This window comes from Eriocheir sinensis, chromosome 15 (assembly GCF_024679095.1).
Source record: "Eriocheir sinensis breed Jianghai 21 chromosome 15, ASM2467909v1, whole genome shotgun sequence".
Taxonomy (NCBI): domain Eukaryota; kingdom Metazoa; phylum Arthropoda; class Malacostraca; order Decapoda; family Varunidae; genus Eriocheir; species Eriocheir sinensis.
Window position 1 is genome coordinate 12,110,187 of NC_066523.1, and position 25,073 is coordinate 12,135,259.

General features: G+C 44.9%; 1 protein-coding gene across 1 annotated transcript in view; it reads right to left on the reverse strand.

Moving 5' to 3' along the window:
- LOC126998920 (uncharacterized) overlaps positions 1-24,846 on the reverse strand; it is a 38,316-nt gene extending 13,470 nt beyond the window's left edge. Inside the window, exon 1 of the mRNA XM_050861180.1 lies at positions 24,562-24,846. Coding sequence (XP_050717137.1) covers positions 24,562-24,566 — 5 coding nt within the window. The 5' untranslated portion in view covers positions 24,567-24,846. The remainder of the gene's footprint in view (positions 1-24,561) is intronic.
- Positions 24,847-25,073: the final 227 nt, after the last annotated feature.

The following is a 25,073-nucleotide window of genomic DNA, read 5'->3' on the forward strand; positions in this document are numbered from 1 at the left end:
AGGAAAGTGTAAGAAAAACAAAAACAAAAAAAAGTAAAAAACAAACAAACAAGAAATGAAAAGAAAAAAACCTCGTTACATACCATCGTAAAAAGAAGAGTTGAACGATCACCTCACAAAAAGAAAAGAGCTCATATAATATTTCTGATGATGTCTTGTTAAGCTCTTCTTTTCCTTCCTTGCATGTCAGTCACAGGAGTCAGTAACCTTCAAAAACTTGCTAATTCCTCCCTGTACTATTTTTTCTTATTAATTTTACATATATATCCCATGTCCTTCCGTCTTACACGTCTGCAAAATAATCTCACTTTAATCATGCGACTCTGCAATCATTTTTTTTTGTTTATTAAGTTGTGCAATTATTTTGTGGAGCCGTTTTTCCCAATCTGCCCCTCCTCCGTCCATTCACCTGATACCTGCGTTCACCCATCGTACCTGTCTGCATAGTATTTTGTCAGTCGTACAGCTCAATACCCCAAATGCGTGTCTGTTTCTCACTACTCCTATATAGTGAAGGTGTTATCTCTTGTCTATCCTACGTCTGCCTGTCTGTCCGTCCACTCAATACCTGTTGCAATTCATCGTATACCTGTCTGCATAATCTTTTGTCAGTCGTTTAACTCTATCCCCGAATCATGTCCGTTCATGTCTCCAACCTTATATAGTGATGCTGTTTTCGCCCGTCTGTCTTGCGTCTGTCTATCTGTCCATCGTTTCTGTCTGTACAATCTCATGTCAGTACTATGATTCTTCGCCCATGCGATTTGTTCGTCTTTCGTTTTCGATACATTTATTTTTTCTATTTGAGATTCAGGAATTACTCCCTGATCTTTCAGTTTCATTTTTAGGTGGCAACATAGATGCCTCGAAAAATTATAGTTCCCGCAGCAGTACAAGAAAATCGTGTCCATGGTAGCATGGCTTCATCCTGTCTATGCGGTCTGTTTGGTCCTCACTCAAATCTGGCCTCTTTTTTTTGTCTATCTATCTTTACGCCTTCCAGTAGTAACCTGCCTGCCTACTATATTCTTGTACCTGGACGATAAGCCGAACAGGTTATGAAAATGCATTGTTCCTAAAACAGGTAGCTCTTCCTCCCGGCACCCCAGTGAAGTATGTATACTGGGAACTCTTATGCCACGACATAAAAAGAGAAGCTGTATCACACAACTCGATAAAAAAACACCAGTAGTTCCACAGCTCGAGCGAGGCTGACCTGTTTTAGGATATCAAACGATGACGACGCTTTGGTTTGTTTAGTTTTACAGCGTTATTTTTTGTAAATATTTAGGTAGGTACCGTGCATACGTGTTTATGGAGCGTTTATTTGCGTGTCTGTGTTGCGCAGGTTCATAAAAGAGGATGTGAGGTGTGAGGTTGGATTCGTGGGTGTAGGGGCCGTTTGAGTGATTTTAAATGGTTACAGGCAGGAGGGTATGGAGACAGAAGTAGGGTTGAGTGGGGTGAGGGCAGGGTCTGGGGGCAGAGGAAGGCATGGGTGGAGTGTGGGCAAGGTGAGGGGCATGAGGGTGAGGGAATCGTGGGGCAGATGAAAAGGTGAGTGCAAGAGTAGGAGTGGCTGGGGGTAGGTGGAGAATGAGATGGGGGTGAGGTGGGTGAAGCTGGGCCTAGGTAGGGGTGAGGAGAGGGCGTTGTGGGCTTGGGGGCGTGGGGGCAAGAGGGGGGCGTGTCTCCGGTCCACTTTGATTACCTGTAACAGGATAATCAGACCTGACGACACGCTTCACTGAACGGGGAACGACACAGCCACGCCACCTCCTCCTCCTCCTCTTCCTCCTCCTCGTTTTCTTTGCTCTCGTCCTCCTCGTTCTCGTCTTTGTTGTTTTTCTCGTTTTTCTCACCCTCGTCCACCTCCCCTTCCTCTCCTACCACCAACACCACCTAGTTTTCGTTTTCTTTGCTCTCGTCCTCGTCTTTGTTGCTTTCCTCATCCTTCTTGCTCTCCTCCTCCTCCTCCCCCTCCCCCTCCCCCTCCCCCTCCCTGCCCTCTAGCATACTCCAACAGCCACCACATGCACGCCTTGCCTCCTCCTGTCCTAACCCATCATTTGAACTCCCTTCTCCTGAAGCACCCAAGTATACGTAACGACGCAATCACAGCATCCCTCCTTTCTCTCTCTCTCTCTCTCTCTCTCTCTCTCTCTCTCTCTCTCTCTCTCTCTCTCTCTCTCTCTCTCTCTCTCTCTCTCTCTCTCTCTCTCTCTCTCTCTCTCTCTCTCTCTCTCTCTCTCTCTCTCTCTCTCTCTCTCTCTCTTTTTTCACCCCAATCTTCCCCTCTCCCGATAGCACCGCCTCCTCAGCACGCATTCGTCACAATCACATGCTCTGGCGTCCTAATCCTAGGCTCCTCCTCACAATAGTAACATTCAGGTACCCATTCTCTCCGTCTCAGAGCCGCTGCAGCCCTCCCCATCCTCACCCACCCTTCCATCCATCTAGATATAATAATTACCTTTTTTCTGTATACTTATGTAGAATTTCGTGTTTTGACCTCACTTTCCTCTCTTCACAGTACTCTCAGTACTCTCAATTTTCGTTCTGTCATCTCCTTGTCTTATCTATTTCTTCTCATCATTATTCTCCTCCTTTCTCGTACAACTCTTTCTCTAGTCAGTCCTATCTTTATTTTTATCATAGTAATCTCCTTTCATTATATCACTCAATAACCTCTTAGTCTCGATTATTCATCTTGCGTTTCCCATTTTTCTTAGCCTCCTCCTCCTCCAAAGATTGCTCCCTCTCTATAGGGGGGAGCACGGGCCTTTGCCAATGGCGGCCCGTAGCAGGGTACCGACAGACCGACTCTATTGGCTGACTTCAGCTGGGCCGACCAACTCGGTCTGTCGACATGGACTGGCGTGTCTCTGCTCTCTCATCCTCATTCTCCTCTCTTCCCCTTACAGCTCTTTCCCAGCAGTCATCGTTACATCATCTCAGGTTGTGTGTCCCCCCATCCCCAGCATACGACACCCACCTCTTCCTAACAAGGCTATTATCCTATCCCCCCGCGACCATTACCCTCTTAAACTGCGCCATTCACACCACCTCTATCTCACGTTCCTTCCTGGCCAGTGATTCAGCCTCAGACTCCTTCACCTCCCGCCACACACACACACACACACACACACACACACACACACCACTCTCATTAGGTGGACGGGCCTGTTTTTTGCATTTCGCTGTCCGGCGCTTTAACGGGACTCGCTTTCGTTATCATCCTGACAGACGAAACCAAACCACGCAGACAAGTTCATGCGTTGAGCTTAATTACCTGCCGTGTTTGGTCTCCAGGCGCCGAGGGAGGGAGGGAGGGGTCGGTGTGGTGGTGGGAGTAGTAGGTGGAGGGGGCGAGGGTGGAAGGAGTCGATGTGGTGGTGGTGGTGGTGGTGGTAGCACGGGTGTTAGTTAGGTGGTTCTGGTTTTGTTATGGAGGTGATAGGGGTGGTGGTGGTGGTTGATGGTGAGGGGAAAGTGCTTGTGGTGATATCGATTGTAATTCACCACCACGGCCTGATTACGTGTTGGACTCGTAATCGCCAGCAGGTACCCTCCCGACATGAGCAAGTGCTCTTTATCGTCGATATATGGGTACTGCCAGGACCTCACACACCACACAACCCATCCCTCTTGCTCAAGGGGGGACAGTAACCACTCCTAATCAGCGGAAAGAATCCAGCCTGAGTGAGCTCAAACCGCTGCTCTGTCAGGCCGTGAAGCCTGGGAGCGCAGCGCTCTAACCAGCTGAGCCACGGAGTGGTAGTAGTGATGTGGGGGTAATGATAGAAGTGGTTGTGGTGGTATTGGTTGTAGAGGGGATAGTAGTTTCGGATGTGCTGGTGGTGATGGTAGTGCTGAAGGTGGTGGTGATGGTAGTGGTGTTGTAGCGGTGCTGATGGTGGTGTTGGTGGTAGTGGTGGTGGTGGTGCAGGGGTGCCGGAGAGGAATTTTTCATTACCACTTTGCACTTACAAGAATGTGTCAGTTCAGGCATATAGGTAATAGTAATAATATTAACAGTGACGTTAATTGACTTGTCACCTGTGTGGGACAGGTGAGAGAGAGAGAGAGAGAGAGAGAGAGAGAGAGAGAGAGAGACCTCCCGTGGTAAATAAAAAAAAAATAGTAAGCTGACAAACTACATTTAACACACACAAAAAAAGGAAAAAGAGAACAGGGTAGGGTAGGCGGTGGCCGAACTGGTAGCGTACTGGGCCCACATTCACCGCGTGATGGACGACGCGGGTTCGAATCCCCACGCTACCACTCGGATTTTTCAGTCACCGCCGAGTGGCTTAAAACTACCCACATGGTGTCCTGAAGACCACCCATCAACCCGGACTCTAGAGGAAGCCGTCCAAGCGAATCAAGAACGAGTTCCGGGGGGCAGCATGAGCCAATGCAAGATGGCGCCACAATAAACACTCGCCTGCGCCAGAACGGGCTGGGCCGACCATGAGGCCCCACCTGGAAGAAGCCTTGGGCCGACCATCTGGCCCCACCAGGAAGATGCCTACCGGCGCAACAGGCAGCGACGTAAAAAAAAAAAAAAAAAAAAAAAAACAAGCTCACAGCACATTCAATTAATTCATCACAAGTACAGTACTAAGGTCACAATCCCAAGCAGAGCCAAACCCTTTAATGTGTACCGTGGGAAAGAACGACACACGCATCCAGTCCGTAAGCAGGCCATCCGAGTTAATCATGCAGGCCCCGGCAGGCAGAGGAGGAAGAACAGTGTTTATCATCCCTCCTGAGGTTAAAATTGACAGGCAGGTTTTATACACGTACGAGCAGGCAAGGCTGTGTGTGTGTGTGTTTGTGTTTGTTTATTTGTTTGTTTGTTTGTTTGTGTGTGTGTGTGTGTGTGTGTGTGTGTGTGTGTGTGTGTGTGTGTGTGTGTGTGTGTGTGTGTGTGTGTGTGTGTGTGTGTGTGTGTGTGTGTGTGTGTGTGTGTGTGTGTGTGTGTGTGTGTGTGTGTGTGTGTGTGTGTGTGTGTGTGTGTGTGTGTGTGTATGAGAGAGAGGGAGTGTGGATGGACTGACGGATAGACAAAGAGGCAAGTGGATAGGTGAACTGGATGTCTATAATATTATATGCTTAATAGCCAAAGAATGTGATACACCAATGATTTTTTTTTTTGCGTTTCCCATGGCGCCAGTAGACTTTTTTTTGTAGGGCCTGATGGTCGACCTCAGCCTGTTATGGCGCAGGCAAGTGTTTATAGTGGCGCCATCTTGCTTGGCTCATGCTGCCTCCCGGAACTTATCTATGATCCTCTCGTTAGAGAGATAATCTTCTCTAGATTGTCTTCAGGACAGCATGTGGGTTGTATTAGGTAGGCCACTCTGCGGTGACTGAAAAATTCCAGCCTGTGGCGGCTTTCGGGATAAGAACATAAGAACATAAGAACGCAGGAGTCTACAAGAGGCCTGTAGGCCTGTACGAGGCAGCTCCTTTGACCCTAAGCTCCCGTGTATCAAACCCCACCTAATATCGCTGTCCATGAATTTATCTAGTCTATTTTTGAATGTGACAATTGTATTGGCACTCACCACATGACTGCTAAGCCTACTCCACTCATCCACCACCCTGTTAGTAAACCAATTTTTGCCTATGTCCCTGTTGAATCTGAATTTATCCAGTTTAAACCCATTACTTCGTGTCCTACCCGGTTCTCTTACCAACAAAACCTTATGAATGTCTCCCTTATTAAAGCCCTTCATCCATTTATAAACCTCGATCATGTCTCCACGCACCCTTCGCCTTTCTAGAGAATGCAAGTTTAACTGTTTGAGTCTTTCCTCGTATGGCAAGGATGCGAACCGGCGTTCCCCTGGACGCTGCGCCCGCACGCTAACCACTCAGCTACCGCCTCCCCAATTAATGAGGTAATTAAATAAATAAATAATTAAAGTCTATCACTCGCATCGCACCAACTCCCTCTTTTGACGGGTGTTTGCGCAGTGCACTTCCGCCCACCGGTTAGTCAGGTGCACAGGCTTCAGACCCTCCCCGGCAGGCGTGTTGGTTGGCGTCTCTCGCCGAACAACCGTAACTTTGATTGCACTCCTCAGCTAACTCCTCTCTTGGTTCACGTGCTTCCTGGGCTGGCTCCTCCTCCTCCTCTTTACTCTTCTCCCCCCCGTCGCTTCTCCTTTCTTCTCTTTCTTAATAACGCTTCATTCTCCTCATCCTGCTCCTCTTATTCCTTTCCGCTTCCATGCTTTAATAACTCTTCATTCTCCTCACCCTCTTCTTCTTCCTCTTCGTCTTCATGCTTTCCTCCCTTATTTCTTCATTTTCTTACTAACTCTTCCTTCTCCTCCTCCTCCTTTTCCACTTCTCTTTGCCGTCATTCCTCCTGTCCAAAGCAAAGAATCTACGATCGACATTAACCGCTCGAAAGACTCTAAAATCTCTGTCATTAGGCCTATAATCGTGACCAATCGACACGTCCCTCCTCCTGTCCTTCCTTTCTTCCTCCACTCTGTTTTACCTCCCTTCCTCCCTCTCTTCATCCATCTCCTTCCATCCTTCATTTCTTAGTTCATTTCCCCCCCATCCCTCTCTTCCATATTTCCTTTTTCTCTCCTTCTTCCCTTGCATGCTTTCTCTTTCCTATTCATTCCTCCTCCTTTCCTTCCTCTTTTTCCTCCTTCCTTTCTCCCTCATTCCTTCCTTCTTTAGTACATTTTCTTCTGTCTTTCTTCCTTGCTTACTTTTCTTCTCTTTTTCCTTATGGTTCCTTCTTTCATCTCTTTATTCCTTTATTTTCCTCTCTATTCCATCTTGCCCTTTTACTCTCTCTTAGTTCTGTATTTCCTCTTTTCTCTGTGTCCCTTTCTTCTTCTAGTTCCTCCCTTTCTTGCTTCTTTTCTTACTCTCGCTCTTTTTACCTCCCTTCCTGTCATTATAACTTCCTTTCTCCCTTACTTTCTCGCTTTCTTCTTCCACTCGTCTTTTTTCCTTCCATTTCTTACTTCCTTCTTCCTCCCCGCTCCATTCCATCGCCGTCTCTTCTTTTCTTCCTTCCTCTTTCCATGTCTTGCTTGCTTCCTTCCTTTTTCCCTTCCCCTCGTCATCTCTTCCTCCTCCTCTTCTTTCCTTTACCCCTGTTCCTCCTCCACTCTCCCTCCCCATCTCCATGCTTTCCTTCCTCCCTTCTTCCCTCCCTCCCTTTCTTGTTTCCTTCCTTCTCCTCCTCCCCTCTCCCTGTGCCTTCTCTTCTCTCCCTTCTATCGTCATCCCCTCCTACCTTCCTTCCTCTTTTGCTTCCTTCCTTCCTTCTTCTTCCCTTCTCGCCCCCGCTTTCAGCCCTTCCTCTCCGCCCCATAACTTTCGCCGCCCTGCCATCACGAGACGTTCCACAGCCCGTATTTGTGGCCGCGTAATGTGATGGGCGAGAAAATTGAGGCGTTTGTTGCTTTGTGTGGCAGGCCAGATACAAGACAAATTTGGGAAGGAAGACGAAGAAAAGAAGAAAGATGAGTACGGTGAGGAAGAGAGAGAGAGAGAGAGAGAGAGAGAGAGAGAGAGAGAGAGAGAGAGAGAGAGAGAGAGAGAGAGAGAGAGAGAGAGAGAGAGAGAGAGAGAGACTTGTTGCTCTAAGATGGCAGATATGAGACAAATTTGGAAAAGCAGACGAAGAAAAGGAGGAAAAAGAAAAAAAAAACCAGGAATAGCATGAAAGTGGCAAAGCAAATTTTGGAGAACAGACGAAATAAATAAATAAAAAACAGAGATAAAGAAAAAAAGAAAAAAATAATAAAAAGGTATAACAAGCAACTGTAGGAGACGAAACGAAGAAGAGACAAGAAATGGAAGTAAAGAAAAAGAGGAAGTCATAATTTATTTGAGAAAAGACGAAAAAATAGAAATAGAACGGAAATTACGAGTTTGAGGGAAAGAGGGAAAAGGAAACGGTAAAGTTATTAAGCGACTAGCGGGTGCAGATAGGTTATATGTCGAGAGGTCAGAGGAAGGAAATACGGTGCAGATGGGATAGTGTAAAGGGGGGGGGATACTAAGGTATTTCTGAGTGGGAAAGAATAATAGGAATGAGGGGACGGAGAGTAAGCGTAACGGACAGACTAAAGGAAAGTGGAAAAATATAACGGAGTGTAGGAGAGGAAAGAAAAGAGTTAGAACTGTGAATGACGGAAGAACAGTTTGGTGATAGGATAATTAAGGAACAGTAGTGAGGCAACGAAACGACTGAAAAAGAGGAAATAATAAAAAGAACCAGAGGAAGAATGAAGGGTAATGGAGAGAAACTAGGAAGAAAAGAAGAAAGAAGTAGTGAAGTGCAGGAGAAGAAAGGAATGAATATAATTTTGGCAGAGGAATGATTAAGGGGAAATAATAAAGAAGAAAAGAATAATGAAATGAAGAAAAGAAATTGAATGAACGGTGCGAGGTAAAGAAAAAAAAAGAGGAAGAGAGGGAAAGGGGTCGTACTGTGATTGGTGAGGAAATAGTGATGAATGGACAGGGGATTTTAGCGCGTCGATGTAGGGGACAAGGTAACATTAAGACGAATACGGCAATAAGAGAAAGGGACGGAAGGCATTAAGCTAATGGAGGGGAGGGCGTGGGAGTTGGGGAAACAGAGGCTTTGCGGAGTTTGTGATTGGGGGAGAAATAAACCGGTAACGGCGCCGGATAGGACACCAGAAGAAGGAATGAGCGAATATGGTGAAAGAAGTGAAAGGTGCAGAGAAAAGGGGGGAGAGGAGGAAGGTGAAGGACTTGTGGAAAATAAAATGGTAGTGTGATTATCGGGTAAAAATATAAAGCAGAAGTATCCGGACTTAAAGTTAGAGAATTAAAGAAAGAAAATAAATGGAAGGGGAGAGGAAGAGGGAATGAGGCGAAAGAAAAGATCAATCAAGGAAGGAAAAGGAAGGAGAGGATAGGATTCCAGTTATAATATAAAAACAACAACAACAACAAAATATCTGTACGTAAAAATAAAGCTAGAGAAAGAAAACAGGTGGAAGAGGAGAGGATAACGTAAGGAGGTGAAAGAAAGGGATAACTAAAGGAAGAAGGGGGAGGAAGGAGAGGAAAGGGAACAAGGTAAAATAAAAGGGCAGATACGTGACTGAACAGAGGTTATTTAGGCAACCGAGTGTGAAATGGAACGACAGTAAGAGGAATGGTCGAGGCGAGGAATGAAGAGTGGAAGGAAGGAAGGGGAAGGAGGGATAAAGGAGCAGGGGGAAGGTAGGAGAACATACTGATCATTAGGAAGAAATTTTAAGGTTACGAAATGGAATTGGGTGATAGTAATAGAAATGGACGAACGAAGGAATGTTATGTGGGAGGGGGATGAGGGGCAAGGGGAAAGGGGGAGGGAATAGACTGTTGATTACCATGGAGTTCTAAGACGACATATTGCGATAGGAGAATAGGAAGATGAATTGGGAGAAAGAGGAATGGGAAAAAAAATGAGGTAGGTGGGTGAGGTGGGGATAGCTGCGGAGGTGCTGGGGAAGGTGAGAGAACCGCTTGCTTCCGGTGCCGGGACTCAGACGCCTCTCCGCTATCGCGCGTCATTTGTTCCTGTCAGTGGTGAACCCCTCCACGCACACTATAGCCCACCCTTCTTTTCCCCCCATACCCTTGTCCACCTCCATCACTGGCCGTCGCATACCCTCACTGCTACTATCACAGCAACTAAAACTATAACTACAACTACTACTACTACAACTACAACAACAACAACAACAACAACAACAACAACAACACCTACTACTACTACTACTACTACTACTACTACTACTACTACTACTACTACTACTACTACTACTACTACTACTACTACTACTACTACTATATCCTCAACCCTCAGTTCTGCTCTAATTGTTCTGGGTACTCTTCTTACGTCCTACAGTTGATTTATTATTATTTTTTCAATCATGTCAAAAATACGACGCAAACACCCAGTTATTATCCGTATCCCCGCTCCCCCTTCCCCAACAGTCCTCCTCCCCCCCCCTTCCTCCTCTCCACCTCCTTCCCTTGGACTTCCTTATTACTGCATTCCTAGGTGTGTCCGCAAGTCCTCCGTCGTCCCGATATCCCTTTTTTTCTTCGCTTTGCTATGGATTTCATTTTCATCTTTAATATTTACACCACAGCTCTTTTTTTTCCAGAGTGGTTTGTTTGGAACCTAATATGACGCGACAGGTGAATGTACTTGATAATTTTTTTTTACCTGTAGTCGGGGCTCATCTATAGGACGCATCTTCACCTGTGGATCCTTTCTTTATAGTCTGACGTTGCTATTGGTTTCCTCCTTCTTAACTTTTTTTAACACTTTCCCCTCTGTATGTCTGCCAATACAAGGTGTTCTAGTAAGTATTCTCAGCCTTGCCCAAACCTGCTCCACTACCCCAACATGTTCAGGTCCCTTTTTATGCACCTTCGCCCCCCTGCTCCTTCTTTCTTGTCATCCCCCATAAGTTGTTTTCATTAAATATTCCCAGCCTTGCCCCTGCCCTCTCCACCGCGTCACCCTTGTTGAGACCCCGATTGACACCCCCTCGCCATCATGTTCCCATTTATACCTGTCGCCGTGACATTCCTGTTTCCACTTGACTCCCTCACCTGACGGATTTCCTGAAGACACCTGCACTTAGGGTACGTCTACTTACGTCGCACCTGGGTGTTGTAGTGGGTGGAAGGAAGGGGAAACCGTCAAGGGAAAGGGTCAATGTGTAATATATATCATGTCTTCCCAAATGTGTTCCTTGCTATCAGCTACAGGTTAATTAAATATTTTTAGTAATTTATATCGTGATTACAGAGTCGCATCTTTCAAAAATGCTTTTATTATTTATCGAGGCATTTATGTAGGCATAACAAGGTATTTTTTTATTATTTAATTTTCAGAATAAGTGTTTCCATTTTTAGCATATACAGGTGAATGCAGTGAGTGTAGTAATTTGCATCATGGTTACGTTCGTCCGCCTCCAAGTGTTTTTACTGTTTGTCAAAGGAAGAATTCTGGTAACCCGGTAACACGGGTTTTATGTGCGAACTTAATTATTCAGTATAAGTGTGCTCATTGATATCAGCTACAAATTAATGTGAGCGGTATATATGGTATTGTTCGTCGTGTCCACTCAAAGCGTTTGTATTGTGTGTCGGAGTGAAGAATTGCATAATCGTGACACGGTGGCGAAGCGGCTGTCATATTTTGTACTTTGATTTTCTGTAGTTATTGGCGACAAATTAGCGGAATAGGTATATCATGCTTGCGTTCAGGCGCGTCTAATAAAAGCGTTTCTGTTATTTGCCAAAAAAGAGTCGCGGACTGGTTACGAGGTGATAACAAGGCTGTCATTTATAAATTGGGTGTTTTCCTCGGTGACAGGTTTCAGTTCGCGCCACGCCGGGGCGCCGCTCCCCCAGCACGCGCCGCTCATCAGTTAGGTGCCACTAATGGCCGGAAGACGAGCATTATCACGTCTGTTTCCGAGGTGCGTCCAGCGGCATGACAACAACTGACCACAGAGGGAAAGAAAGGCTGTTACCGAGTGCTTAGCCGTCTCCACGAACGTGTCCCCCCTCGTTACCACGTTAGTCTCTTCACCCACACGGAGTCGTAGTAATTACACGGAACTAACACATTATTTTGTTTTACGGTGAAGAGACAGGCCAAGGGGAAAAACGCCTGAATTATACTCGTACTTCTACAAAAGGAGGTGTCTTGATAATCCTTAAAAAAAAAAAATTGTCACAGTAAGGAGGAAATATAAATGAAGGAAGGCTAGTCGAGAGTTTGCAAGTGAAAGACTAAGATTATAGAAACTTATTAACTATTTCATTAGTAAATGGGAATGATTAATGTTGTACGGTTTTGTAGGACAGCCTGTACTAGCAAATAAATTGACCGGATAAAAGATCCTAAAAGGGACGGATCGCTCCTTGTTTCCACGAAGCTGGATTGTCATGTGCAGTGTGTGGCGGCGGCCGAAGGTGAGCGGAGGGAATGTGAGTCCGTTAGGGGGACACACGGTACAGGGGGGGGGGCGGGGGCAGGAAGGTAAGAGCCCCGGTGAGGCTTTTGGTCCAGTGAAAACATAACGATAAAAGGTGACGACAGCCATTCAGACGTTTACATAGTAAAAAATACGCCAGATACCACTAAGAAAACCCGCACTGGAAGAGTACCTGTCATGGTCTTAATTAAATTATATTTTTCTGTCTGATTAAGGAATTACTCTTAAATTATTGACGTATTTTTTTTTTATATGTTGAGACAATGAATGTACCTCGAACAGTGGTAGTTTCCACAACAACAACAAAAAAATGTCATTGATTCCATTGCTTTATATTCTTGTTATGTTTTTCCTTGTATTGTCTCATTAACTCATGCCATCTTTGAGAATTGCTTTGTTTTCTATTAACTGTTCGTTCACTGAAGTTCAGTGTTTTCTTTATCCAAATTCTGATTTCCCTGTGATAAAAGCCTCGCCTCATTTTTTATATTTCGTAGTCATTATTTCGTTTTCTCTTCCTGGAATTAATTATGTAGGTTCCTCGAGTAGTTTGGAGTCCATTAAGGGCATCGCATCTTGTAAAGGAAATTGCTCTAACGAGCTTCATAATGGTACATGATTTTTAAGTGTTCTGAAATGTAAATTTGCCTTAGCGAAACTAAGGGCCTCTGCCTTGTTAACAGCTGGTGATTACGTCAATGACTATTCTTCTTTCTTTTGAGAGACAGGCTTAACATGGTGAAAAATTGAGGTGCTATTACTCTGTTTATGACTAGAAAATACTGGAAATATTAAACTGGACACAAACGAGGGAGCAGCAACCCTCCCAGGGAAGCTACCGAAGAGCGGCAAACCTCTTGCTCCTTGGTCGGTGTCGTCCTCCAGAGGCGTAACGTTCACCACGACGGAAACGCGGCACCTGTGTCTGCTCCACGGAAGGAAGCCATAAACACGGCCGCCAGCCCCGCGCGGGAAGGAATGGGTCGGGCCTCGCCGGCGCCGGTGTAAACAAACTTACGGAAGACTGGCGGGCGGCGCGTACTCCCTGCCCTGGGACAACGTGTGTGGTGCGAGGGTTCCTTGCCATTATTAGTACTTTTTTTTTTACCGTAGAGTCTAACGGCTGAAAAAATAAAATATTGCTTCTACAAGGAAATTGGAGTAAAGTATGTTATATATATAATTTTTTTTTTCTCATCAATTTGTTGTTTTACAGAATTAAGTCAAGTTTGTAATGCCACGAATTTGATCACGTTTTATCATACAGTATTTTAAAATCATCTATACTTTCTGTACGCACTTTCATTTTGTAAAGCATTCCATTCATCAATAGCTCGGTTTGAAAAACTCGTTGCCAACTTTACAGTTAACTCTTCGGACGTTCAGACCATTGTGCACCGTGTGCGACAACACAATCGCAGAGGAAAATAACAAGCTGTTGTGTTCTCGTCCCAAGAATGAATCAGGTGTGCCCCGTGTTTACTAGGGTGAGGAACGGCCCGAGGACGTGTCTGGCGTCGGAGGGAGTCAAGTTGATGGTGGCGGGAAAGGTTGTGGTCAGCCCTGCGTTAGGAGGTGACACCCTTTTCCGCCCTTACTCACTGTTTACCGTTGGGGGCGGCGGCGGTAACGGCGAAGGCGGCGGCGGTAGTGGTGGTGGCGGCGGCCTCTGGCTCTCATGTCACGCAGAGAAACACCTCCCGTGACCCGGCTGTCTCAGGTGATTCCCGCACCACTCAACACATTAACCTCAGTCATTAAAACAATATTGTCAAATTTGCATAATATTCACGTGAAGATAATTATGCCATGGTCCGAGTATCTCCTGGAAATATTACATCGCATGACACACCTAAATTAATGAAGTAATTCTCCGTGCACACGGCATATTACCCTTATAGGACTACAACTAGCCTTGTTCTTTCTGGTTGAAAGGGTATACTATTTATGAGAGATTATATATATATATATATATATATATATATATATCTATATATATATATATATATATATATATATATATATATATATATATATATATATATATATATATATATATATATATATATTTCTTTCCAAGACTGTTGAATCTCCATCCGTAACAGGTGAAGCAAGTAGTGTAAGGTCCTGCTTCTTTTACGAAACATACATATGTATAGATAGATATGAATATTTTTGCGAACTACTCCTCTCTTTGTTGGAGCAGCATTTTGTGGGTATTTTCTTCTCTGTTTAGTCCTTTGCCTAACCTACCCCTACGTAGCTCAGTTTCCATATATTTCCATGCCACGTTACATTCCTGGCCGTCAAACTGATAGCACAGCCAGACGTCGAAACCTCCATCCAATGCCTGCTGAGAGGAGAGTTTTTGCGGCCTTCTTTTTCTTCTCCTCAGCCAACGCGGACGTGGCTCTGGGATGGACGAGTCAGGAATGTTTAGCCGATGGAGGATCCGCCCTGCACAAGATACGTCAAGAGTGCTCATTTTCTCTTTTGTCATATCACACTTCGTGCTCCCTGATGATATGCATGGCACCGTAGAGTTGCTGTTGCTTAATTAAAACTCGGCTGACAGAAAGACTTAAAGTTATCAGACTTATGAACCTCCCTACACAAGAAAGGTCAAAATCGCCTGTCTTCTATGTCGTATCAGGTTAACCTGCCAGTTCTGTACCTTTTAAAGTTGTATACTCTTTTTCGTAAATTCTTAAATGCCTCTTCTGAAGCATTTTTAACCTACCAGCTCCCCCTCAAGATATGTCAAAAGTGCCTGTTTTCTCTGTTTAATTATGCATCCCTGCCGGCTCATCCTTTTTCCTACCCTTCCACATGTCTTCCTTCTATCATAAGTCTTTGATACCTCGTCCGAAGCATTTCAATCCTATCACCTCCCAGCCATGGCCCAACTTGCTCTCTCGAACCGTGTATCGGGCCATCGAAACCTGTTCCTCATCCAGACGAACTCGACCCACACAGCCTGGCCGGTAGTACGATATTTATTCCCTCCTAATCTCTGCGACGACGAGGAATCTTTATATTTTTGTTGCATCAAGTAAAAAACAAAGGAAGTTAAAAAAACGTTTCCTGGACAGCGGTGAAAATCATGTCATTGGGAACGCGACGAAGAGGTACGAGTTCTTTTTTCTGCCAATCTTGTATCTCCTGGACCCACTCCCTGTTTTAACACGCAGAGGGGCAGTGAAGGGTTGACGTGAGCCATACTCAAACTAAAAATTAGAAAGGTAAAAAAAAAAAAAAAAAAAAAAAAATCCTAAATACGGATAGCGGCGGATCGTGTCTTAGGGAACAAAACCAAGAGTAAAAGTTTCTGCTTATATTATAGTCTTACAATTCACTTTCACCATGCACAGTAGCAGTAAAGGGTTGAAGTGAGCCCTGCTTGAACTAAAAAAATAGAAGAAAAGGTAAAAAAAAATCATATATATGGACAGCGTCGGATCGGGTCATCAGGAACAAAACACAGATGAAGAGTTTTTGGTAGTCTTCATCTTCTTGACACTCTCTTGGGCTACTTACTAAGGGGTTGACGTGGGCCCCGACTGAGCCAGGCCGCAGCCCAAGCCAGTGTGTCGGGTCGTCAACCTTAACGATCAACACAATAGTGATAGAAAGGAACGTGTTTTCGGTTTTGTGAGTGGAGTAGAAGGTTCGCGTGTGTTTTATCGACTTTCTTATCGATATATGGGGGAATATTGTTTTATTTTGTCCATTAGTTGTGTGTGTGTGTGTGTGTGTGTGTGTGTGTGTGTGTGTGTGTGTTAGTCGTGTCTCTTTTAATGATGTTCTTGGGTGGGTGGAGGGGGTTAGGGGAGGAAGGGAGCGCCGTGTCGGTAACTGCGATAACTTTTCATCCGCTTAATGCGCTCGAGATGATTGTGCTTCTTTAAAGTGATTGCGCAACCGTCTCGATGTCATGCGGTGGTCGAGGCTCCTCCTGAAGGCACCGAAGAGCGTCCTAATCGAGTGACTAATGTTGTCGTCCAAAGAAGTTATTAAGTGAACCATAAAAGGCCAAATTGCAAACGCTCCTAATACTGCCAGGTACCAACGCTGATGACTCGACCAGGTATAGGAGGAGGAGGAGTAGGTGGTGGAGGAGGAGGAGGAGGAGGAGGGGGAGGAGGAGGAGGTGGAGAATGATTGGGAGGAGGAGGTGGAGAATGATTGGGAGGAGGAGGAGAAGAAGAAGGAAAAAGAAGGGGAAATAGTGAGGAGGAAGATCAAAAAGAATATTAGAACAACAACAACAACAACAACAATAATAATAATAATAATAATAAAAATAATAATAATGATAATAATAATAACAATAACAATAATAATAATAATAATGAATAATAAATAAATAATAATGGGAAACGAAAAGGAGGAGGAGGAAAAGAGAAGGAGGAAGGTGGGAGGAGGAAGAAGAGGTAAAGAAGGGGGAAGAAGGAAACAAAGAAAAAAAAGAGAAGTATAATAATGATAATAATAATGATAATAATAATAATAATAATAATAATAATAATAATAATAATAATAATAATAATAATAATAATAATAGGAAGAAAATAAAAAAAATAAAAATGAAGAAGAAGACGTGGAGGAGGATGAGGTGGTGACTGTATAGTTCTGGATCAATAGGGAAGTGTCTTGTGAATGGCGCTCATCAAGGAGAAAATTGAGTTGAGCGTTTTTCTCAGCGTGAATGAGGAGAGGCGAGGTGACGAGAGGCCGCAATCACCGCCTTAACAGCCTCCATAATATCATTGATTGTCGCCATTGATCGACCTAACCAACACGCCCCGGCCTGTCATCTGCTTCGTCTCTTAAAACTCTTGTCTTTGTTAAGTCATTGTGAACTGATATTTTCTCTTTAAACTTACTTAGACGTTTTTCCTTTGTTTTCTCTCTCCCTATTGATCTTTTTCTCTTTAAACTTACTTGGCTATTTCTTTCTTTTGTTTTCTTTCATCCTCTTCCTCTCATTCTCCTGTCTTGGTGTAACTAAATAGACACTTAAACCTCGGCCTGGCATGAACAGGCGACGAGTTTTAATTTGGAGGCATTTAGCTAGAAGAGGCTGTACGTATTTTACCATAGCACCATTATAACAGAGCCTTTATATAGTCTTTGTTTCTTGTCCCTGTGAAAAGAACCGGTAGCATTTAAGTTGAACAAATTGCCAACTTTTATAACACTGTATGTAACAATTCAATCACCACTCCGTTGCCTACCCCGGTGAAAAATATAGTTATACAGTCATCTTCCTCCTTCATCATTGCTCCCACTCGCCAGTTTCATTATATATCATCACCTTAATAGAAGTTAATTAACCGTGCGTTACTAAAGGTAATGTTCATGTTTTGCCTTACGTAGATGAAACATTATATATAGGAATAGCCTGAGTAACGGTGGTAGATGAGATGGATGAGTTTGGTCACGCTGATGAGAGAGAGAGAGAGAGAGAGAGAGAGAGAGAGAGAGAGAGAGAGAGAGAGAGAGAGAGAGAGAGAGAGAGAGAGAGAGAGAGAGAGAGAGAGAGAGAGAGAGAAATAAAATCTGACGAAAGAAATATATAGAACGATATTATGAAATGCGTAAAAAGGTATAGATAATTACTGACCAAAAAATCACACAGCACAAATAAAAGAAAGAATAGTTATATTTTGTCACTTATACAATATTGGAAAAAATAATTATGTAACATTACCATAAATTTAACGGGAAACATTAAGCAAGAATGCACGGAAAAATTCTTAAGAAAGACGCCGGACGAAAGAAACATGAACATAATTATTACCCAGCAAATTGAACCCTTGTCATTTTTGTTATTTCCTCCCTTCTGAGAATTTTCTTAACTTTTCTTTTGTTTTAAAAGTATGTGTGTGTGTGTGTGTGTGTGTGTGTGTGTGTGTGTGTGTGTGTGTGTGTGTGTGTGTGTGTGTGTGTGTGTGTGTGTGTGTGTGTGAGGCTGTCATTATGAAGTTTAGGATCCGCCCGTCGTTCACCTGTCGGCCTAAGGTAATGTGCCCCGCCCTTGCCAGCGCGTTCACCCTCTCCCAGGTGTGTGTGTATGTGTGTGTGTGTGTGTGTGTGTGTGTGTGTGTGTGTGTGTGATGGAGAGCTGCCCAACAGACCGACAGACACACAGACACAGCAAAACACAACCCCAGCCACTACTTCTACTCGTCCAACAGACCTACAGACAGACACACCAACACACAGACACGGCAAAACAACCCCAGCCACTACTACTCGTCCAACAGACCTACAGACAGACACACCAACACACAGACACGGCAAAACAACCCCAGCCGCTGCCTCTGCCCGTCCACCATGCCGCTAATCACGCACTCCACAGCTATTTCCGTTTGTCTCTCCCTTCCGACCGAGCACGAATGTTCTGCCTCGGTGCCTTAAAACGTCCTTGCCCGTGGCCTTTCTTTTTCCTTCCTTCCGATGTTTTGCTGCGTTGGCGTTTTTGAATATTTACCGCTGCGCCGATACCTTGTTTGTTTGTCAGTTTTCGTGTGTTTTGTCCTCGTATCGCTTGTGTTCCGATGTTGAAATGTTGGCCGAAATGATTTTGACGATGTTAGTTTTGCTACGTTTGTGCATTCATTTGTTTGCTTGGAAGGATTGTTTTTATTGGCTTAGTGTTCGTGGTGTACTTACTATTATCACTACTACTATACTCCTCCTCCTCCTCTTCCTCCTCCTCCTCCTCCTCCTCCTCCTACTACTACTACTACTACTACTACTACTACTACTACTACTACTACTACCTCTTAATCTAACGAAAGAGTTTTACGCTTCACTGTACTTAGATAATCAATGTAAATACTGTTATACGCAATTAAACCTAGCCTCATCAGAAGTTGTCTTTCTTTTCTTGTACGTTTTATGATCGTATATGGAAGACGGGAAAGGGAAGTACATTAAATTCAATAACTCTTCACTTCTCCACATGGCTTATACAGGGTCCATCGGCGGGGAAATAAAAGTGTTAACTTAAAAACAGCACGGCGATACCCGTCTATTTGTAGATTCGAATGTCCAAAATTTCATCTAAACACTGTCTTTACGTTAATACATTGCCCAATAAATCCAGTGGGATGATGGCCTTGGGTCTGCGAGGCATAACAAAACCAGACGAGGATTGCGGCAGTGCATGAGGCAGCAACTTGACCGCGGCTCTGGGAAGCACGTGACCAGACTATGATGCTTTTGAGGCTGTATTTTCTTCTATGGCAGTGTGAAGCGTTACGATAATAGAATATGGAGTCGATAGTGGGGCAGGATCGTAGTTTATTGTTGTGTAAAGCATTAATAAATCACTATGAAAGCATTTATAAGTCTGCAGCTTCTTCTCTGGCTGTGTAAAGCATTTCAAGTTATTATATGGCCTTAATATGCTGGCATTTGTGCATGAGAAGGTAACAAGATGTGGGAGGAAGGGGCGATTGGAAAGATGTGACTGTGAAGCATTGCGAGAACAGAACTTGAGAGCGCTAGTCAGGCTGCAGCATTGTTTGTGTCTGTGTTAAGCATTACAAGGATTACAAGACCAGAATATGCGGGTGTTTTTGCATGAGGCGTCGCAACATCATGTGTGACTTTGCAGCTTTGAGAGAACAGAATTTGATAGCGCTAGTCAGGCAGTAGCATCGTTCGTGGCTGTGTGAAGCATTATATGACCAGACAGTGAAGGGAACTTGTTATGAGGACGAGGCAGCATCGTTACCAGTGAGAGTGTGCATCGAGGAGAAGCAAGGCACGCGGCACAGACTACTCAGGTCACTGCGTCCGTCCGTGCGTCTTGAGCGGTGGAGTAGAGATCAAGAATGCGGGCCCGTAATAATAACGTCAGACTCTGCTGGGTTTCGGGTTTCTTGTACGCCCGAAAACAAGGGGCCCGAGGTGAGTCAGTGATGGAGGAGGACGCCTTGACCATCAGCGAACCCCCTCAGGCCACTAGGTGAGGAGAAGGGGAGGGAGAAGGGAAGGAGGGAAGGGGTGAAGGGGTGAAGGGAACAAGGTTGAGGAAGGACAAGGAGAAACGATGAGAGAAGAGGAAGGTGGAAGAGAGGGAGAGGGGAAAAGGGAGGTTGAGAGAATAAGTGGAAGGAGGTGGAGTGGGGAGGGGATGGAGGAAGGAACAAGGGGAAGGAAAAATGGAAGATGGAGGAAGAGGGGAGAATAGAAGAGGAGGTAAATAGAGGTGGGAGGAAGGGGGAGAATGGAAATTAGAGGAGGAGGGAGCAAAACAGGGTAAAGAAGGGGCGGAGGGAACAGTAAGGAGGAAGGGGAGAAGGGAGAGGAGCTAAAGGAGAGGAGAGGAGAGAGAAGGGGAATGGAGGGGCATAGGGAACCAGGGAAAGGGAGGCGGAGGACGGGAGTTGAAGGGTAGAAGAAGAAACAAAGGGGAGGGAGGGAGGAGGATGGAGTGGAGGGAGAGGTGGAGGGAGCAACAGGGTGAGGGAGGGAGGGAGGGAGTCCAGCACGTCGCCTCCTTTATTACCGAGGCTCCAGAGGGAAAAAAAAAAAAAAAAAAAAACCCGGCAAGTCTCGAGGCAGCGGACCTTAGTAGTGTGTCGGCTGGCAGGGCAGGGCAGCGCGTCCTTCCCCCTTATATGGCGTGGCGCACGAATACCCCTTAGCTGACCCTCCTCACTGACCCCTGTAGGTGACCCCGGCGCCGCAGCTGTAGCGCCTCGCCACTGACCTTTGCGGCTGACAAGGCGGTGTGAATGAACCACAGCCGTAAAGCCCTTTAGAGCCACGCTGTGACTCACTCTATTTTTTCCCCATAGACACCAAAGGCTTCCATAATTAGAATCTCCATATTCTCGGAGCTCATGTGTTTTTATAATAGGTTTTCCTAATCCTCTTTCATTTACGTATGTTTAGAGTAGATACTTTTGTTATTTTTATTTCACCGACAACAAAGGCTTCCATAAATAGTACCTCCATTTACTTGTAGCTCACGTATGCTCCTGTAATGGACTTTTCTAACCCGCTGTCAGTTACGTGTGTTTTGAATGGATTCTTTTATAGTGCCTCCTCTCGTTGGATTCTTGTTCAGATTGCCGCCAGACGCTCTTAAAGGAAGGGCGGTAAAGTGGCTGACAAGGAGTGGTTTTGACACTGGCGCCCATATTACAAGGCCTCCTGGGCCATTCCCGTGACATCAGCTCTAACAATATCAGTATGCCAGACCCCGTTCCTCGGGTGGAGACAGATGGGCGGGCCGCCCTCACACACCCATGCCCCTTTTCAGTGAGAGGGTAACGGGTGTCAGCTGGGGTTTGCGACCCGCCTCCCGGGGTCTGGCACCTGTCATGGTGCAAACCTACGGCCCATAAACTGAACTTTAGCAAAGTGAAGCAAAGTAAAACCGTTCCTACATACGGGCTAATGGCTACTTCCATCATATTAATTTTCTCTGCAAGTAATAATGTGGCGCAAGTATGCCAAGAAAAAGGTAATTGGAAGCTAGTTATGCGGACTCTAATGATGACAGAATAGAAAAAATGCTGCCAGTTTTTTAGTTGAAACGTCAAGTAATCACTTGACATTTCTAAGTAACGGAGAGCTTGGAAGACGGCCTTAGATTTTCTTAATTCGTTTTCCGTTGCGTATGCGTAGTTAATTCCTTTTTTGTGTTTTTATTATTGTAAGATTTATATTCAGAGTGCCACCAGAAGGTCAGAAGAGAAGGTACCACCGTGACTCAAAAGTACAGGCAGTGACACTAACGCTATAGTCTAGCGTGAAGCAGCAAAGACAGCCCGAGGACGAAATGATATCCTGTGACTAGTGCTAAGGGTGGTGGGGAGAAGGAGGAATATGAGGAGGACGAGGAGAAAAAGGAGGAGAAGGAGAAGGAGAAGAAAAAGAAGAAGAAGAAAAAGGATATAGATCTGCCTGAGGGTGTACGTCTTGACAGATGGAAAGTCACGAGAGGCAGAAATGACAAGAACAAAAAATGAAGGACAATGAAGAGGCAGGAAACAAAAGGGACGTGACAATGATCAGCCTGAAGTGTGAAGAGGGAAGAGAAGTAAAGAAGAAAGGAAGAAAGAAAGAAAAACAGAAAGAGAGAAAAGAAAAGGAAAGCAAAACAGGAGAGGAGGAATAAGAAAATAAAAAAAAGAAAGTAGTGAGGTAGAATAAGAAGGTAGATAAAGCGATGGAGGATAGTAGGTCAGGAAACATGGTAAAGCAAAAGAGGACTTTAAAAATTAGACACACACACACACACACACACACACACACACACACACACACACACACACACACACACACAGAGAGAGAGAGAGAGAGAGAGAGAGAGAGAGAGAGAGAGAGAGAGAGAGAGAGAGAGAGAGAGAGAGAGAGAGAGAGAGAGAGAGAGAGAGAGAGAGAGAGAGAGAGAGAGAGAGAGAGAGAGAGTTTTCAGACAACTTGGAACAAGCGAAGGAGCAGGATAATGACAGGGGATGAGACGCAGAAGGTTTCGGAATGTTAAGAGAGAAGTTGGAGGAGGAGGAGGAGGAGGAGGAGGAGGAGGAGGAGGAGGAGGAGGAGGAGGAGGAGGAGGAGAAGAACTGAAGGTAAAGGAGAAGAAAGAGCAGACTGATAATAAGAATAACGAGTAAAAGAAAAAAAAGAAAGCAAGGAAGAATGCAATAATGAGCTACGAAAAAAAAAGATGTAAAAGACGGATAAGCAGGAAGACGAAGAGGACGAGAAGAAGTAGGAGTTGGAAGAATGAAGTTGTAGTAGGTGGAGGAGTAGGAGGAAGAAGAGCGGAAGAGGATAACTTACAGAGGGAGAACACGAACCAGACATGCACGAGCGAGAATGAGACGAGCAAAATTCCTATTGGACCGCAGAGACGGGCATAAGTACACGCGTTTCTGGATCCTTACCACTAAACAGACCTTATCGTCCTTTACCCCCTCCAGGCGCTATATTATACCTTGCCTCCTCTAGCGTCTATGACTGAACACACACACACACACACACACACACACACACACACACACACACACACACACACACACACACACACACACACATACATACATATACACATAGGTTGATAACACCCCCGTGTTTTCCGCTCGATAAATCACTTGTAATATTGCAGGGTTTTTGTCTTTGTGAATAAAGGTTGACAAAGTGTTCCCGTGAAGATCATTTGGAGAGAGAGAGAGAGAGAGAGAGAGAGAGAGAGAGAATGTGTGTGTGTGTGTGGGGGGGGGGGAGATTGTGTGGCTTCTACAGTGCTGCGCCCGAACACACACACACACACACACACACACACACACACACACCGTGGCGCAACTGGTTAGAGCGATGCGCTGCCAGGGTACACGGTCTGACAGGGCGGCGGTTCGATCCCGCTCATGCCGGATTCTTTCCGTTGACTAGGAGTGGTTACTGTCCCTCCTAGAGCAAGGGGGATGAGGTGTGTGGTGTGTGAGGTCTTGGCAGCATCCATAAATCGACGATAAAGAGGACTTGCTTATGTCGGGAGGGTACCTGCTGGCGATTACGAGTCCAACACGTGATCAGGCCGTAGTGCTTCATCTACAGCATAAAGAGCAATGGCAAGAAGAGCAAAGAATAACAGTAATACCACCACCACCACCACTGCCCCCGCCGCTCACACCGCCGTTTCCTGAGCGTCTAGATATAAGTAATGGTGGCCGTGTCCTGTGTTCCGTCTCATTGCGGCCAAGACCTTGATAGCGGCCAAGACCTTGATAGCGGCCACCTCCTATATAGAGATGTATTTTTTTTCTGCAGTTCCGCCAGTTATTTTGATGTACTTTTTATTTATAGTTGATTGACTTGTGGCTCTATTATTATTATTATTATTATTATTATTATTATTATTATTATTATTATTATTATTATTATTATTATTATTATTATCATATTGTTATTGAGTATTGTTTCCTATTTGTTTTTTTGCAAAGATTTACTTATTAATGTGTGAAAAAAAGTAATAGTAACAAAGTAAACAACATTATCGAGAGTAGGTACGAAACTACAACAACAGAAACGTTGTTGTTGTTTAATTTTCTCCAGCACGCTGGCTGGATGGGCTATGGAAGAGTCCTGCATCAACAACAACAACAACAACAACAACAACAACAACAATAATTGCTACAACCACTACTACTACTACTACTACTACTACTACTACTACTACTCTTATAATAACAAAAACATTGCCACAACTATTACTGCCTCCACAGTCACCCACACACTTCTTTCAGCAGCCTTCCCTTCCCCATAAATGAGTAGTAGGTGTATCCTTCCCTCCCGTCCAAGGTATAGGAACGTCCTTGTGTAGCATGGTATGTAGGGGCGGTGCGACGCTGGCATGCACTCACGAGTTTCCCAGAGCCGCCGGTGGACGTGTGTGGCGGGGCTGGGCTGGGGCTGGCCGAGGGGCGGACAGGAAGCAAGCAATAACCTGGCAGTCCCTCTTAACGTTGCTGTAAGGAATTTTTGTGCTCGTCCTCTCACTCACCTCATCGTCACGTTGGATTCAGGGGAGGGATTTCAATGCCGGCGAGGTAGTGATCTGGAGGTGCAAGTTCTTCGTGTATCAGTTCGGAATTCACTTTAGTTTTGAGTATCGGGTCTTCTTTCCACACTTATATCGAAGACGAGACCAAAACGTGTCTATGTTCATTCAAGAGTTTGTGTGCTAGTGACAGGTGGGTTCCAGAACGCGAGCGAAGGTGTGACTGGAGCTGGTGTTACAGAGGTGTGGACCGGTTGACACCCCGCGCGGCACTGGCGTCTAACGGCTCCAGTCTGCTCTTATATATATACCCTGCTGCCCTCCCTCCTGCCGGCGAGCATCTCCGTGGCTTCATGTTGCTTGAAAGATGCAAGTATGAGGCGACTTAAACTGCTAATGGAACTTTTTTTGTAAATTAAAAAATGTTTTTTTCAAAGTTTTAAAATCACCTAATTGTAACAAAATGGTTTAGGAATTCCTGTTTATCCTGGAAGACAGCGATGTTAAGGTCAGGT